Source organism: Falco peregrinus, chromosome 4, assembly GCF_023634155.1.
Source record: "Falco peregrinus isolate bFalPer1 chromosome 4, bFalPer1.pri, whole genome shotgun sequence".
Taxonomy (NCBI): Eukaryota; Metazoa; Chordata; class Aves; order Falconiformes; family Falconidae; genus Falco; species Falco peregrinus.
Window position 1 is genome coordinate 44177380 of NC_073724.1, and position 17609 is coordinate 44194988.

The 17609-nt window shown below is 38.6% G+C and overlaps 1 protein-coding gene across 4 annotated transcripts in view; it reads left to right on the top strand.

Moving 5' to 3' along the window:
* BRWD1 (bromodomain and WD repeat domain containing 1) overlaps positions 1–17609 on the top strand; it is a 64413-nt gene continuing 46804 nt past the window's right edge. For all 4 annotated transcript variants that reach the window (XR_008746913.1, XM_055802546.1, XM_055802548.1 and 1 more), the window contains exons 1-13: positions 1–205; positions 374–432; positions 625–654; positions 860–919; positions 4104–4254; positions 5517–5615; positions 6178–6338; positions 6926–7147; positions 9056–9156; positions 10734–10804; positions 12733–12833; positions 14198–14238; positions 15821–15919. Coding sequence is in view for 3 of the 4 variants with exons in the window: in XM_055802546.1 (XP_055658521.1) it covers positions 142–205; positions 374–432; positions 625–654; positions 860–919; positions 4104–4254; positions 5517–5615; positions 6178–6338; positions 6926–7147; positions 9056–9156; positions 10734–10804; positions 12733–12833; positions 14198–14238; positions 15821–15919 (1259 nt within the window). In the remaining variant the exon portion in view is untranslated. The remainder of the gene's footprint in view (positions 206–373; positions 433–624; positions 655–859; positions 920–4103; positions 4255–5516; positions 5616–6177; positions 6339–6925; positions 7148–9055; positions 9157–10733; positions 10805–12732; positions 12834–14197; positions 14239–15820; positions 15920–17609) is intronic.

Genomic DNA, 17609 nt, shown 5'->3' on the forward strand with positions numbered 1-17609 from the left:
CTGACAGGGCTATGCCGAGCCGGGCCCTGCCCGCGCCTGGCGCTGCCTGAGCCTTAATCCCTGCCGGGGCCGCCACGGCCGCCGCCAGCAGCGACTGCGCCGAGCGAGCGAGCGGCCGGCAGCCGCCGGGCCGGGCCCGCCATGGCCGAGCCCCCGGCCTCTTCCAACTCCGGCGGCGGCGTGTCCCTGCCGCTCATTGAATCAGGTAACACCGCCGGGGCGCCAGCGGCCGCGGGCCAGGGCGAGAGCTACCGCCGGTGCCGCCGCCGCTCCCTGCCGCCATCTTCCTGACCGTGATTATCAATTACAGTCCCCCCGGGGGCTCCCGGCCAGCCCCGGACTCATCCCCCGTCTCTCCCTGTGTCTCTTGCAGAGCTCTACTTCCTCATAGCTCGGTTCCTGACCACCGGGCCCTGCCGGAGGGCGCTGAAGGTGAGTACCGGGGCGCCGCACACTCACCTGGGCGCACAGAGCCCTCGGCCCTTCGCTGCCGCACGGAGGATGAAGGGGAGGTGTGAACAGCCGGTGTCCCCCTCCCCCTCCCCAGCCCTTCTGCGGCAGCCGCCGCTTGAGAAGCCGGAGGCTCGTTCGTCCGTAACTCTATTTTTCCCCTTTTCTCTGCAGGTGCTGGTGCAGGAGATGGAGCAGCACCAGGTCTGTGTGGGCTCTGATGAAATAGTCTCTCTTGCTGTAGTCAAGAGTTTCCCTTACTTTACAAGTCATTCAAGTTTCTTCTTGAAGAACGCTCTACTGTCTCAACTTCTTCCCCTCAGCACACATTGTTTGGATGTTGGATCTATCCCTCCTTCCCCTTTAACCACTCACTTTTCTTTTTTTTTTTTTCCCCACCTCAATTTAGTTGCTTCCTAAAAGGTTGGATTGGCAAGGAAATGAGCATTGTAGAAGTTACGAAGAACTGGTGAGACTTTTTTTTTTTAAATAACCATTTCAATTAGAATGATGACATTGATGTTAGACCCTTTACCTTTAAAAGTAGGCCCAAAGCTTTACCTTCCAGTTTCATTCTGACTGTTAAAGTATTCGAGTTATTTTGGAAAGGGCCTTTAATTTCTTTACATTAGACTAACAAAAACACAAGTGGTGTTTTAAATTGAGGATATTGTTTACATAGCCGAGGTGGAGCTTGGCGTTGTGCATTGCTACATGCCGCTGCCTACATATAGGGAAGAGCCAATCTGAAGCAAGGTTTCATTTCGGAGTTCCGTGAGCAAGTTTGTTAAGCGCGTTTTGATTTGATGGTATTTATTTTCTGGTTGGCTTCCTTCATCAGTCCCCTTCAACCGATTAGGAAATGAAATCGCTGTTCAGAAATCAAGGGTTGGCAGTTCTGGTGCCTAGGAGTATGCTCTTTTTCTCTGGCTACTCACTGGTCATAGCTTTGTTCGTAAATGTTACAAAGATACGAGGGATCTCTCAACAGCATGCCTTCTAGGGGTGATGGTGTTTGCTCTAAATGTTTGAATTTGTATCTGTTCATGAATGGAAGCCTGTGTTTCTCCTGCAGTTTTATTTTACTGCTTCTTAAATGGCAAAGTATATTTGGCAGTTGATCTTGCGAAGTGATGGCCTGGTGGTTTTATCCTGCTTTGTTGTAGTTGATCATGTTTTCTTTAAACTGATGTTTGTTCTCACTTTTTCCCCCCCTCTTAGGGATTCAGGCATTCTAGGTTAATTTGATCAACTTCTCCTATAGCCATCATTTTGTCTATTATTGCAGTTAAATCCCCTTGTCCCTCTTGTGTAATGCTTGAAGGTCTCAGAATCATACTTGCATAGAGAAGGAATGAAATTCTGTTTAAAACATTTTCTTAATTATTTAAGTGCTGCTTAAAATGATAAACTGGATTCCATTTCTTCTGCTTGTTGGTGTGGTCAGTTGAGCAAATGAGGTTTTAGATTAATGTTTTAAGTCACTAAAAAGCCTAGTCTTGCTAAACAGGGATACTTTCAAGCTCTGACTTGAATTTAGCAATCATGAAATTAGTATTAAGTTTAAAAAGGATTGTTTGAGGGGTTTTTATTGGTTAGTTGGGTTTGTTGTGTTGGTGTTTTTACCCCAGATGTGGCAAAAAAGTGGTGGGTGGTGGGAGATGTCATGTATGGATTCTTCCGACTTAAGGTTTTTTAAACTGTTTACTATGCATATACAGTTACCAGATGAATTCTTTAATATGTGCTACTTCTACCTGATTTTCCCTACGCAATTTAAAATAAATCTCTACACAGGGTAATATTATTTCAGAATAGCCAAATTAATCTTCTGAAGGTTTTAGTTTTTTGTGGCGGAGGGGCGTTGGGAACCTGTTGTTGTCCTACTGGTTTCACTCTGAATTTGCAGAGACCACAGACAAATTCAGTCATGTGGTACAATTATTTATTTTCCTCTTTGTTCATCATGGAATTGGAGCAAGACTTTAAAATATCTATTCCTTCGAAAATCTGAGTGAAACTACTTAAAAAGGAAATGAATTGCAAAGTTTTGGATACATGCTTCTGTTGGGGATTGAGTTTGCAACATATACTTCCTGATGATGGCATGCAAACAAATTGGTTTATAATGCTGTTTGTAAAGTATACTGGGCTTTCTGTCCTGAGTGTCATGGCTGGTACTGCTCCTTACCAGTTCAAGAGGCAAAACTTAGAAAGAAATTATGAAAACGTACATTTTATAATCTTCGGACTACCAAATGTATTTCTTATAATCAACCTTAAGCATCTGATGAACTGATTTACTTGGATACATTTGGCTGTGTGGTAACGTTCACTATTTTACTGATATTACTACTTCCTTGCCCTGCCAGGAATACCACCTATACCCCCACAAGCTTTATATGTTACTTGGATTTTTATTTTCAAAACAAGTATTAGGTTGTGGCTTAAATTGTGTGTTCTCAATACTCAGTGTGCGTTTGGGCAACTTTTTGTTGAACAGATCTTATGTGACAGCGTGTGGTATTTTTATTCCAGCTGTTCTGATGACGAGATCAGCCTTGTCAGGACTTTCCCTCATCTAAGCATAGTCAGTAGGCTAGGGGAACAGCATCATGAGCACCAGCTAGTTCTGCATGTGTTCTGAGCTACAAGGGCAAGAAGCCACGTACCTGTGTTGGTGTGGCCCTCTGCCTCTTCTGAATGCATTGGCTGGGAATAGTCTGGCTGCTGAAGTAGCAGTGTGGCTTCTGGGTCTAACTGGTTTTTACGTGGCCAGATCAGAGACTGGGGTAAGCATTGAGCTGTTTGTGCCTGCTGATTCAGACTTCCACAATAGCTTAAATTTATGATTCTGGTGGTTTGGTCTACTCATCTGTGTAAACCCTGCTTTGCATGTTTAACTTCTGCATTATTGTGATTGACATATAGTTGGATAAAGTCTTTTTTTAAATATTTTTTTTTCATTGAACTCCCAGAAAGAAGAGTGTGGGAAAAAAAAAAATAAAAACCCACACACATCTGTTCTTGCCTGATACATCTGAGTGTGTGTGGGTGTATTTTTTTAGATTGTTAGATGTGGATAGTATGGGATCCGTCCTGAATGGATGGATGACTGTTTTGATCCTTTTGGTTTAAGAAGGTAGGGCAGTCTTATGCTATGTAGTACTGGTTCTTCAAGGAAACTATTTCTGGAGAGATTCACTCAAACCTACTAGTTTGCAGTTTACTGAACAACTGTGACTGAAGTACTAGCTGCGTAAATTCTTGTGCTTGATTACAGGAAAATTCTCATATGAGTTTGAATTTTATTTTTAGTAAAAATAGAGTAAATTGGGCAAAGATGCTCATTGTAAGGTGCTGCACAAATGGGTGCCATATGAGTGAATGTTACAGGTTTTCAGGGTAAAATACTCATGTGCAGGAAGTTACTGAACTTATTTTTACTACAGCTCTGCCATTCTTGGAAAGTACTGGCTGAATTTACTAGATCAGAACTTAATAGAATTTATTTTATTTTGTAAGTTGAACTTACAAATATTTAAACATTGTTTAATATACCTATGCATATTGACACTTTTAGATTCATCTGTTCTGGATGTAGTGTGTATATATATATATATATGTATTTTTAAAACTTAAATTTCTGTCAGGTGCTGTCCAACAAACATGTGGCTCCAGACCATTTGTTACAAATTTGCAAGCGTATTGGCCCTATACTGGATAAGGAGATACCACCCAGCATTTCGAGAGTGAATTCTTTACTTGGTGCAGGGAGACAGTCGTTGTTACGTACAGCAAAAGGTATGGCTTATTTATTACTTGAAATGGGTATGATAAATTTTCTTAAATGTATGTTGAATGCTTTTGGAATACTTAAAAGTGGTGAGTTTTCACCAAAATTGACCCTCGCTTCTTCTGTACTGTGTTTAATCAACCAAAACACCAGCGATCTGTGTATTAGTGGTATAACTATATATTGATTTTTGTGAAGAGAAGGTTTTAAGTTGCATCACAAGAATTATTGTTACACTTGAGTGCTGAGGCTGCTGAACATGTCCAGTTTTCTGTGTTAATGCAATAGGATGAATCATCAGGGTGCAGGTGCTACTTCTCTAACATCTCCCAACACTCCCACTAGTATATTGTCCCCTGTTGGGTTTTGAAAGCAGTAGCTGTTGTACCCTGTTCAGTGCAAATGTGAGACAGTAACACGTTTTCTGAAAGCTTTTTTTAATTAATGCAAATGGCATCAAAATTAGTACTTGTGAATTCTGTACATACACAGGAAGAAAATACTGGCCTGTAACTTATAGGGAATGGTTGGCAATGCATAAGCCCATACTGTATTTGATAGGGTGTGACTTAGCTTTACTCTTACCTTTTGAATGTTTCCGGGAGGGGAGTTGTTCCTGTGTTTGTATGAAGTTCTTTTGCGTGGCTGGATGCTGTGTTGTGGGATTGGTCTATGGGATACTGTTGTGTTTTCAGCTATCTGTCCTAACTGCTTCCAAGGATGCACATTGAACAACAGTGACTGTTCTATCCTGAAAATCAGGGCTGCAATTATTTCAGCATGTGTGTGTGAAAGTAACTGTCAGTGTGGGAATTGTCAGGTAGGAAGGGACCTCTCAAGGTCATCTAGTTAAATAATTTCATACTAATAAATATAATATTTATAAATAAGTATTTATGAAAACGTTAAAAGTCTTAAAGGCTTTGCGCTGAGAATGAGTAGGAAAGTAGGAAAACTTCATTTGAAAAGTTAGCTTTGTGCTATGTGAACTGCGGGGGCATCACTATTTAGGAGTAATTCCAAAGTCTGATGGTTGGTTGTTTTGGGTTTTTTCCATCCTTCTGTTATTCTGTTAAATGAATTTTTCTCTCCTCTGATGCTACACTGTCCATGCAAAGTTTGGGGCATTTGGTGTTCCTATCTCTTTAGTTGTTTCAGTACTGTGTTTGAGACCACTTATAGATACGTTCTTTACTGTGTCTTGGAACTACAGCTCTCTTGGCATTTTTAACATGTACTTGTCATAAACTTCAACCAATTGGTTTTAAAGATTGCAGGAACACTGTTTGGAAGGGCTCTGCGTTTGCTGCTCTTCATAGAGGAAGACCTCCTGAAATTCCTGTGAACTATGGCACACCACCAAATCTTGGTAAGCTCTTTCCAACACTTAACACTGCTCCTGTGAGCATATGATGTGTATCTTGATACTGGCCATGCTGCAACCCTGAAAATTGCACCTCAGAACTGGATCTGGAGGCTTATCTGGAGAACTTTATGTGACTTCACTGGAGTTACTTATTGGGTGCAAAGGTCTGCTAACAGCGCTAGTGAGACAGTAGCCTCTAGATGACACCTTGTTCTTTAATAAAGCTCTTGTGTTGAGTAGGTAAACCTACAGAAAATACATATAATTCTCCTTTGGATAGAAGAACTCTCTAAGGTGTGATTTAAGGAATAGAAAGCCATGGGAAAATAAATGCAACATTTAGCACTTCTTATTTAGAGACTGAAATTTTGATTGGAGCAAGTTTAAAATACTGTCTTGATATTATACATAGAAAAATTCGCAAATACCCCTGATCTTATGAAATTTGAGTCATTTCTAGTAAGCCCTTAAGTAATACATTAATGGAAGTTAAATAAAGTCATATTTTGGAATAGACCTGTTTTAAACGTTAGTATGTTCACTCTTTGATTTCTTTGCATTCTAGTGGAAGTACATCGAGCAAAACAATTAACTGGATATGCAAAGTTCAGTACTTCATTTCCAGGAAGTATGTATCTGCATGTCAAGATGCACAGACGGATTCTTGGCCATCTTTCTTCTGTATATTGTGTTGCATTCGATAGGACTGGACATAGAATATTTACTGTGAGTTGATGAAATGGATCTGAATATAGTTCTAGATGGATGCTAGGAAAAGAACTTTGAAATGCATGTTATGCTAAAACTTCTGGAGGTGGATAGCAATAGTGTTTAAAGTTAGCTGATTAAGCTGTGCTAGGTAGAACAATTTGATACGATTAAGGGGTAGAAGCATGTAAGAAGTTGTACTTAATATCTGGTCAGGTGTTGATGTTGTTGTACAAGATTTTTTCAGTAAGGTAGTTTGATGAAGAGGCATAGGAGAAATTGCTTTTACAGAACAGTACTTTCATTGGCCCTTGCCATTACTGTAAGGAATCCCCTCGAACTTATTCCAGACTTTTTTAATTATATGGTGTAGATCTGTGGTGATTGGACTGTAATCCTGAACCATAAATGAGCATTTTTGTTTTTTAATGTTGGTTGTATGACTTTATTTCTTTCAGATTAAAATGGCTTATGTAGTTTTAAATAGAAGTGTAATTTACCAATCTGTGGGAAAATATAGTTTGGTTCTTCAGAAGAAACCTAAAACTTTTACCCTGAATGTCTTTGAAAATCCTTGCTGAGTGTAATAAATGATTTCTTTCTAGGGCTCAGATGACTGTTTGGTAAAGATTTGGTCAACTCATAATGGCAGGTTATTTGCCACATTACGAGGACATTCAGCGGAGATTTCAGATATGGCTGTCAATTACGAAAACACCATGATTGCAGCTGGAAGTTGTGATAAAATGATCAGAGTGTGGTGTCTGAGAACTTGTGCACCAGTTGCAGTCCTCCATGGACATACAGGGTCCATTACCTCATTACAGGTAAGTTTTTTTTTTTTTAAGTATTTCTACATATTGAAGCACTAATAATGTAGATAGATTGTAAGAAGCAGCCAGTCCATGAAACTTATAAATTTCACTTGACAGCATGTTATGGAAAGTTTGAAGGTATTTTAATCAAATAGTTGAAGACAAGAAATAATTTGGGAGGGGGAAGATGCTGTTGCGCCCGAGTTAGGAAGTTGCCTGCTTTAGTAGTAGAATCTAGATTGATGGGACACTCTAAGAGTAGCTAGCTGTCATGTTGGTAAGAAAGGACCAGTTTCCTTGGTTGCTAATTGAAACTGAGAAACAGTCATGTGAATGCTCTACACCTCAGAGCCCTCTGTTTTTATGTTATAACTTCTTGAAAAGGAAGGTTAGTAACATCATTTTCTTTTGATGCAGAAAAGTATTGTTGTTGCTGTTACTAGGTTAGGAGGTAACATAGCAAGTGTACATCTTGCTTTTCGTGTGCTAGTGCAAGGAACTGATGTTCTATTTCCAATGAAGGCTTGCGTGTGAATATCAAACAGCTTTCACTGTGCCTGTCACTGGTTTTCACCCGACTGAAATTATTTCTGTGTGACTGCCTGGGGGAATATTAAAGTGTGAACATTAAGATATTGATGTCAAGAATTAGTCAAAGCCACAGGAGAAACCTGCTTAAATAATAAAAAAGTTCCTTGCTTTCCTGAAATTCCTGAGTATTTAACTGAAGATAATGCCAGGAATCCTTCTTTGCTTAAAAAAAATCACTACCTGTAATACTTGAGCTGTTGGAACCAAAGGGAATTTCTGGGAAATACAGTGACTTCCAGTTGCCTGTTACTGGTTTATGTGGGTGAGTGTTCTCATCCAGTATGTGATTCTTAGAGCTTCTGTGATAAAGGTATGTCTTAATTTCAGAACTATAAGTTATTTCAAAAGTGCAAAGATGTTCAGTGTAGTATGTTGTGTATTTAAGTTTGAAGACTTTGTGATACTTCTGTGTGCTATTGGTAGGCCTTTGAATTCAGTCTTGTTTTGGCCTTTGTAATTCCTTATTTAACAGATAAACTCATTATCCAGATTTGCTGCGTTTTCTAATGAGACAAACAGGCTTATTTTGAGGGGTGAAGTAGTGGCCACCTGCCAGCTTGTGAAGTTCAGTACAAAAATTAGTTTTGCAGTTTTGTCAAAAATGCTGCCTCCAAGAATAATCTTTGTATTTGAAGAGCTTCTCTGGCATTCATTGCATTTATTTGGTTTTGTTTCTTTGTTTTTTATTGGCAAAGCACTTAACTTATGGAGTTCCTTCTACTCTGTGGTGGATTTTTTTTGTTTAAGCATTTTTAGTAATACTGTAATTGCAATATGTACAATTTATATGACTGTTTCCAATGGTGGTAGTAATAATAATTGATAAACAATTTAATCAACTTGTGTAACTTGTGTTCTGTAAAGTTTTCCGAAGGATAGCTCTGTGCATAGTAGTAAATCCATGTCTTAAAAAATACGTGTGAGGACTTCCTATTAATTCGTATGTGATACCAAGTTACACATACTTGGACTATCTCATAACTGATGCTTTGCTTAAATATAGAGTTTAAAAAGTAAGCCTGTCTAGTGAAACTTAATTCCATACTTTTTTTTTTAGTCTGCTCTGCTGTTTGCTTCATTCATTGACAAAATTTTTAGTGAATGCTTGTGGTTAGTTAAGACTTCAAAACCAAAGCAGTGAATAAATTGATTTTTATATAGTTCATTGATGAAACATCGACCATAATCTGAAGTATAAATGTTATTTTATAAGCATTAAAACAACTGCTTTAGCCATTTTAGTTGAAAAATCCGAAGTAAATCGATGCTTTACATTAGTTTTTTTAAATATCTTTTTGTGTGGATCTGATATTCCTTTCTTCTCTTTAGTTTAGTCCAATGGTGAAAGGCTCCATGCGATACATGGTCTCTACTGGTGCAGATGGAACTGTTTGCTTTTGGCAATGGGATGCAGATTCCATGAAATTCAAGTATGTAAATGGGTTGCAAATTATCTCTGTGCCATACCATGCTTGATTAAAATAAGTGGAATGATTTTAATTAGCTAAAAAAATCTGATTTTTTTGTGATCATAAAAGTGTTGTGGAAATAATCTATTATGTAATTATTTTAAAGCACCATGACTGACTATATCCTGTACAAATTTATGTTACTGTGTTGCTCTGAGAGATTAGTCAGGAATATTAACTTCTTACTACACTAAAAGTACAAATATAAAACAACTAGAATTGCTAAACATAAATATATTGGAGCAATATAATAAATATTTTTGTTTGTATTGAGTTTTAAACAGTCCTGTAGTTTTAGGATGTCACTTACAGAATTTGCATGCAGAGTATGTTCAGGATAGTTTTTAAATGTTCTATATGTGATTGCTGTTTATTTGTACAGAAAAAAATAGTTTAGATTATTACTGGAAAGAAGAGATCTGGGATCATCAGTCTGTACTAGTATTGAGCCATATAATGGAAGTTGGTATAAAGTAATCCTTTTTACGATAGAGCAGCTTCTTTTTCAAAAAAATCAGTACGTTAGAAAGCACAAGATTATTTTGCTTTTTAATTCAAATTTGTGAACTTAAGGTAGTAGAATTGCGCAAAAACTATCAAAGGTATAGTTTCATCTGAAGAATCTTTTAGGGCTGTAAGTTACAGGAGGGAAGTGTTTAAACTGGATCCTTAATTATTCACCTTCTGAAATCAACTTAGAGGACTGTGTCAGATGTAAGCATTGTTTAAATTAGGTTAAGCATGGACTTAAGTTAGTTTAAGCATTGGTAGGTCTCAAAGCAGCATTCTTAGAAGTTGAATCTCTGTAGTGTGTGTCATACAAACATGAAAAATTTTCTTACACAGAATTTCTCAATATTTCCTTTGATAAACAGAAAACATTGGAACAGAAAAGCAGTAGAATAATGGGTAGAAACCTATAGTGCTTTTAAGTGGCACAGTGCTGGATTTCTCCTTAATGTAGCTCTTAGTAGCTACTTTCTGTGAGATTCTGGCCATGTCAACTGGAAGAGCGTGTATATGACTTACAGAACAGGAAACCAGTCTCTTAAATCACTATGTGCACAGTGTTGCAAAACTTTTATTTACTTCTGCAAAATTCTATGATTTTGCACAGCATTCTGTAGTAATGGTGTTTTGATAGGCCTTATTTCATTTACTGTGGGTGATTTGTAATGTGAGAGCAAGAGTTCAGTACTTTGTGCATATGTTGTGGTGGGGGTAAATCATACTTGCAGAAGGATGAGAGAAAATAAACATCCTTTGGCATGTCATGTTATCCTTGCTAGGTAATAGCATCTTGCAGAAAAAGTCATGAGCTGTGTGGGCTTCAAATATCATTTGTGTGTGTACAGTAATTTTGGAAAGAAAACCTTATTGCTCATCCTCCTGCACAAGATTTGCAGGTGTTAGTGTATGTATTTAAGAATTACCTGTAATGTAGATGTTTCAAGAAACATACCTTTATGTTTTAAAATGCTGATAAAAGCCAAGTTTTTGTATGGCATGTCCCATTTCAAGCATCTTTTCTTTTTAAGCAATCGGCCAGTGAAATTCACGGAGAAACCTAGGCCAGGGGTTCAGATGCTTTGTTCTTCATTCAGTGTGGGTAAGTCATGGACAGATTGAGTTTAGCATGTGGTGTCTCTTCTTTCCTCATTTATTACAGAGTTATTGTAGTACTCTGGTTGTGACAGCTTTGAAATACACAAAGCCAGGAGCTGTGTAGTAAGTAGCTGTATATACATGTATAGTTAGCCTGTGACATAAATACTGTGGCTTGCCTTAGGTAACGGTGAAAGACTGTTGAACTACGTGGTACTATTTTCCCTTTGCCATTGGTGATTTTACAGAAGTAAAAGTTGCATGATAGTTGTTTACTTTTTATCCATCTTTACTGGATTTTTATTTTTGTTTAATCCCTTAGTATAATATCAGGAATTTGCAAAATTAATTCGCTAAGATAAAGTCACGGTCCACTCAGTGGACTCGTGATGGTTTGTTGACTATGATCTCAAAGCACAAAAATCAAGGCGACCACACCAAGGGGGTTATGCTTCAATCAAACAGCACAATTTTATTGTTTGCCCGTAAAGCGGTGTGTGATAGGTAGAAAGACAGAAAGTGAATAAAAGGTAAAGTAAAAAGAAAAGGAAAGAGGATTATAGCTACCACCATGGGTCCAAGGCGTCCCTATGGTCCCAGGTCCAGGCAGCGTCCCGCCGGTCCTTCTGATCATCGTGGTCCTTGGTGGGGAAGATCTCCAAAGTTCATTTGCTAAGAAGGCATCTTTTTATGCCAAGCAACACACCTTGCTCGTTCTCTGGTCCATGGACTTCTGCCAGTCTCCGCCCTCTTGAGCCAGGTTATCTTGCTCCCGTGGCGGGTAGCTTCAGACCAGGAGGTGTGTTCTTGTATTGTTTTCTGGTTTGTTGTTATGACCACAGTTGTGATCCATCTTCTGGACAGCTGTTATGCGGCCTTATTGAATCCCAGGTGGCAGGGAATGGCATAGTACTCCTCGTACCGTGCAGTTCTCTTTCCCAGGGTGTAGTTGTTCCTTTCAGTCCCAGGTAGCAGGGAGTGGCATAGTACTCCTCGTACCATGCAGTTCTCTTTCCCAGGGTCTTTGTGTCTTGGTGTCCCTGAGGACCACATTCCATCTCCAGGTCTCTGTTGGCAATGTTGAGACAATATTGTTCTCTTTAGACTGGCTCTTACAGATACCACAGTCAACAGCACTGCAAGTGGTTGCTGCCAATTGTCAAGCCCCTGATTCTGTGCTAATTGTATTCAGGGATGGTCATAAAGAATCCCTTCTTTCTTAACATCCCACGAATGTATCTATAAATATGCTTCACTCCTGGCTTGTAGTCTTCTCTCATTCTAATCATGTTGGTGACTTGTGGAAAGGTTTACTGGTACCAGACAGCATGGACATTAGAAGGAACTTGGGAATTTCAGAAATACAATACAAATCAAAGTGTAGTAAGGTTGCCAGGATATAGCCCTGGGTTGTGTTTGGGTTTGGGATTTTTTTAGGTTTTGTTTGTTTGGAGGTTTTTTGGGGTTTTTTTTGATAGCACTAGAGGTGCCAAGGGGCAGATCTTAGTATTGCTGCCACCACAGATAAATGCCTGTGTACTTAAGCTGGTTTACTTGCACTTCTACCCAGTTTTGAAGTAATTCACTGCCATAAATGAGACACATGCTACAGTGAAAGAGTCATCTAGATAATTCTGCTGATGACTAGCTGTAATCAAAGGCTTCTGTGCGCAATTGGTAGTTGTAGATGTTTGAGCACTCCCCTAGTTAGGTATTTTAAAATCTTTGTCACACTGAGTATGACTATTTATTTTTACTATGGCACAGAGAATTCTGAAGCAAGAGGGAGATTTCCTTCCACATCTGAATGTCAGTGGAAAAGCATTAAAAAGACACTCTTCAGATTATTTTTTTAGACTAGGCATCTGAGAAATGTTAGTGATCTGTTTTAGTTTCTTCCCCAGTAGCTTAATTATTGCCTGATTTCTACAGGTGGTATGTTTTTAGCAACTGGCAGTACTGACCATGTCATCAGGATGTATTTTTTTGGCTCTGAAACACCTGAGAAGATAGCTGAATTGGAAAGTCATGCTGTAAGTAAGATTGTTAAATCTAATAATTAGTCACTTCAAGCAGTATTGAAATCACATGTGAATGTTGTTAGTGGGCTTGTGGCAATGTTCTTTTATTGAATATTTTTAGAACTTAGGCAGAATTTCAGCCAGTCAGCTCAATGTGATTTGACCATTTTAAAGGTTGGAATGTATCAAGATGGTGTTTAGAATTCTGTTTTTCCAACTGGTTGTCATAGATTTCTCAAATTTTAAAGTGTATGGTTTGTTCAGTTGCTTCCCCCTGATGCAAGTGTGCCTAGCCGCCTACATATTCTGTGCTGTACATAGGAAGTAGATAGGCTGAGAATGTAGATTTCATTACTTATGTTATTTACCATTTGACACCTTTTGGTTTTAATATTTAAATGGAATTGAGTCTCCAGAATTTTACTTCTGTTCGTCTTTACTTTATTCAGGTCTCCAGTAGCTGTGCAAGCTGCTTTATACTTCCTAAGTAATAAGTCAGCTTGCTGGTTTGGTGTTGTTTTCCCATGTGCTTTGTGTTATGTGTGCTGTCTGTCTTTACTTGCATTCTTAGTGTAACTGTTACCTGTTAGGAAAATAACTTCTTAGATAAAATACTCTCATTTTTTTATTTGTGTACCTTAGTCAAATGGACTCTGTCTTCCTAGCAGTCTAAGGGAAAGTTGGCTTATGTTCATGTGCAGGTTTTTTCAGCACTTAATGCACAAAGAATCTGTGGTTTTACTGTAGAGAATTCAGATTTAGTTGAACCTTACAGCTCTTTCAAGGGCAGCTCTTAAAATACTCATCACCTTAATTTCATTTGCCCTAATATGTTTTCTCCAATACTGAATCTGACTTTAGGCTTTTATGTTACAATGATAAGGCTTGATCAATGTTTATTTTGTATGTAGAGGAGACTTTCAGCTCTTGAAGACAAACTGATCTGAGTGTGCTGTCTACTTACCCTGTAGGTTTTATTATGATAAAAATGAATAATTAATTATATTTCTTTAAGGAATGTGTAAGTAGGAGTGGGAACAACAGATTCCTCTTGATAGTAGTTAGCTTAGGATGTTGGAAATATATATTCAACTATGAGTTAATTGGCTGCCAAGTTATTAATGGACAGCTATTTCATCTGTCAATCCGTCATGTTTAAGTGGGATATTTTTAAAAAACTTGCATTATAAATGCATTAGTGGTTAGTGATTTTTTTTTTAAGTATTCGTTGGGACTTGGTCTACCTTACAGTTAAAAGCATTAGAAATTACATGATATTTTACTGATTACATCATATTTTAATAAGCTTGGATTTGTCAAAACCATATTTCCTATTTAAAAACATAATTTCTAACAAATGGTACTTTTTCTTACAGGACAAAGTTGACAGCATTCAGTTTTCGAACAGTGGTGATAGGTATGTTGAAAGATGCTCAAATGTGAACAAACAATATGTCAGTTTGGAATTATGAATGTATTATTGTTCTCACCTGGAGATTTCCAGTAAGAAGGTTCTGCTTACTAAGAACTCAAAGGGGAAATGTGGACTAATCCAGGAGAACATAGTTAGGTTTCAGCTGTCTGTTTTGGCTTTCTGTTAATCTTTGTTAGGTAATGTATTTGGAGTGGCTGCATATTGATTTACCTGGAGTATTTTAACATACCCAGTGTATTTGTGGCTTTATAAACCTGCTTTTCCACTCCTTTCCTTTCGGTTTCAGGAAGGTAATTGGATCAGAGTAGGAAATGGGAAAATGCAATGGAAGTGGTCTAAAATAAGTTTTAATCCTTCTAATTTTTTTTTCTAGCCTAATGTTATTTAAGGAAATGGATTTAACAGAATTTTACAGCTGATTTGGGGCTGGGGGGAGCATGTGTAAATTCCATTTGTAAAACTTCATCCATACTTCCAGTACAGAATGGAGTCAAAACTGATCTCTGATTGGCCTATCACTAATGAAGATGTGGATTTTAGCCTTCAGGGTAGACTTAAAGCTGCAACTTCGAGTTGCAGATGTATTTTTATTGTTTGTTGGTTGGGTTTTTTTTCTTGGAAGCCAGGTAATTGTGGCTAAGAACGCTGATAATCTGTATTCAGTTTGGAAGTTGTAGTTGTCTTCCTTTCAGTGTTTTTCTGCAGTTATACTTGGGTTTGGGGTCATCGTGTTGCACTGGTCCATCAAGTTGCCTGCATGGATTACTTTTCAAGGCAGTACAAAAAAAAAAAAGGCAAAACTTCTGCTGTTTTGCTTGGTGAAACTTTCTGTGGAAGATGTTTAAGATTTATTATTATTAAATGAATAATTATGAACTAATGAATGAGTTATTAAAATGAATCATAGCAAATTAGAGCACAGTTGTGATATACCTAGCGCCCAGACTTCTTTTATGAGAGGTATGTCAACTGTCTTTCTCAGGGTTGTGATTCATGGACTAGGGAGATTATCTTTGGGATATCTTATAGTGTTTCAGTTCCTCTCTTTAGAAATTTCCATTCTGCTGCATTCATTGTTCAGCAGCTCATGAAATGGAAGCCTGAACTGCTGTGGTTTACACCTTGGTATCCTGAAGTAAGCCACTGGTGGTCTCCTCTTTTATGTGCAGTTGTGGGTGGGAACAGCTCAGGTTTTGCTGTGCTGATCTGTTCTTGCCTCCACTTCATTATCTGATACTCTACAAGAATGCATTACTTAAAATATGGTAATGAAAAACTGCAGCTGAGAAGGAGTTGAGGGTGAAGTTGTGAATTGAGTTCAACTTTGGAAATTGCTTTTCTGTCCTGTGGATTTTGACAACTTTATTCAGTTTTTTCAGTTCAGAAAAACTCTTTCCTCGGCTTCTGGAAAGAAGGTTAATGGACAGATAACTGTAAAGAATTCCCTTGCACGCAAATAGAAGCTTTTGCTTCTATCAGTCTTTCATTGTAATGTTTTAAATTGTGGTGATGTAAAGCAAGTTCTTTTGAAGATGAATTAACTATCTTTTAAAATTTCTTCAAGGTTCATAAGTGGCAGTAGAGATGGAACAGCTCGTATCTGGTGTTTTGAGCAAGCAGAATGGAGGAGTATTTTGTTGGATATGTCCGATCGATTACCAGGGTAAGTGAAGTGTTATCTTTTTTTTTTTTTTTTTTGTCTGTTGTGTAAAGTCAGAAAGTTTGAAAAACTCAAGCACACTTATTTGCAGTCAAACTAGAGCAAGCCTTAGCAGCGTTACGATCAAGTGGTGTGGGTTTTTTTGGGTGAAATAATGTGATGTAATAACTTGCTAAATTTTAGTTTGTGCTTGAATAAACACATAAATATTTTTATAGCTTTCAAAGGTACACTATGCCAAATTAATTACGTTTCCTTTATTAAGGGAAAAAGTTAACAGAAAGTACAATAGATCTCTGTCTGGATTTCAGACACCTGACATGTCACAGGAGAAACCTTTTTAGATTGGTAAAAATAAGGTTGTAGATGACCTCTTTCCAGAGGTCATGACTGGTAATAGGTGGGTTTCATCAAGGGCTGATCTAGCTGACTATTTTCATTGATTCTTTTGTACTTTTAAAAGTGTATTAATGAAATATGCTGATGTCACACAGTTTGAGTAGTGTCATTGCAGATAAGATCAGGATATTACATGGTGCTGGATAAACCTGAAGGCTGGATGTTTCACAATTGTGCAGAATGTTCAGCTTACTTTTGTAGACACTAAGCAGAAGTGAATTTGTAGGTGATTAAATAGGAGTAGGGGAGCGTGGGGGAAACAAAAAACAAACCTTGGGTTTTCTAGTTGATTAGAGGGTGTGATTCCTGTGATGTTCCCATGGTGGGGGAGGGGGGAGGGTGTGGGGAAAAGTGGTTTTACTAAGAAAGGAGGAGACAGAAATATTTGAGATTTGACTGTGATATCTTTCTGGATTAATATGTACAATTGTGGTTGTGTATAATGAGAGTCTTTGTAAGAGAGGATACTAGTTGATGTGGAATATAGGTAATACTCTGTGAAGGTATGCTTCAAAGAAAGCTTGTTCCTTCAGTTGACTTAAGATGCTGAAAGGGTGTGTTACAGTATCCTACACGTGTATTTTGGGGACAGAAATGAGGAAATACATTGAGGTTAATACAAAATATTACCTTTAATATTGTGGTGGGTTGACCCTGGCTGAACACCAGATGCCCACCAAAGCGGCTCTATCACTCCTCTCTTCAACTGGACAGAGGAAACAAAATATAACAAAAGGTTCGTGGCTGGAGATAAGGACAGGAGATCACTCGGGAGTTAGTGTCATGATTTGACGTGGAGAAATTAGGTTAATTTATTACCAATGAAATCAGACTAGTATAATGAGAAACAAAAACTAAATCTTAAAACACCTTTTTTCCAGGCTTAACTTTACTCCTGAATTCTGTACATCCTCCTCCTGAGCTGCGCAGGGGGATGGAGAATGGGAGGTCGTGGTCGGTTCATCTCACATTGTCTCTGCTGCTCCTTCCTTCTCACACTCCTCCCCTGCTCCAACGTGGGGTCCCTCCCACTGGAGACGGTTCTTCATGAACTCTTCCAACATGGGTCCTTCCCACAGGCTGCAGTTCTTCACAAACTGCTCCAGTGTGGGTCCCTTCCATGGGGTGCAGTTCAGGAATGGACTGCTCTAGTGTGGGTCCCCCATGGGGTCACAGGTCCTGCCAGCGAACCTGCTTCAGTACAGGCTTCTCATGGGTCACAGCCTCCTTCGGGCATCCGCCTGCTCCAGGGTGGGATTCTCCATGGGCTGCAGGTGGATATCTGCTCCACTGT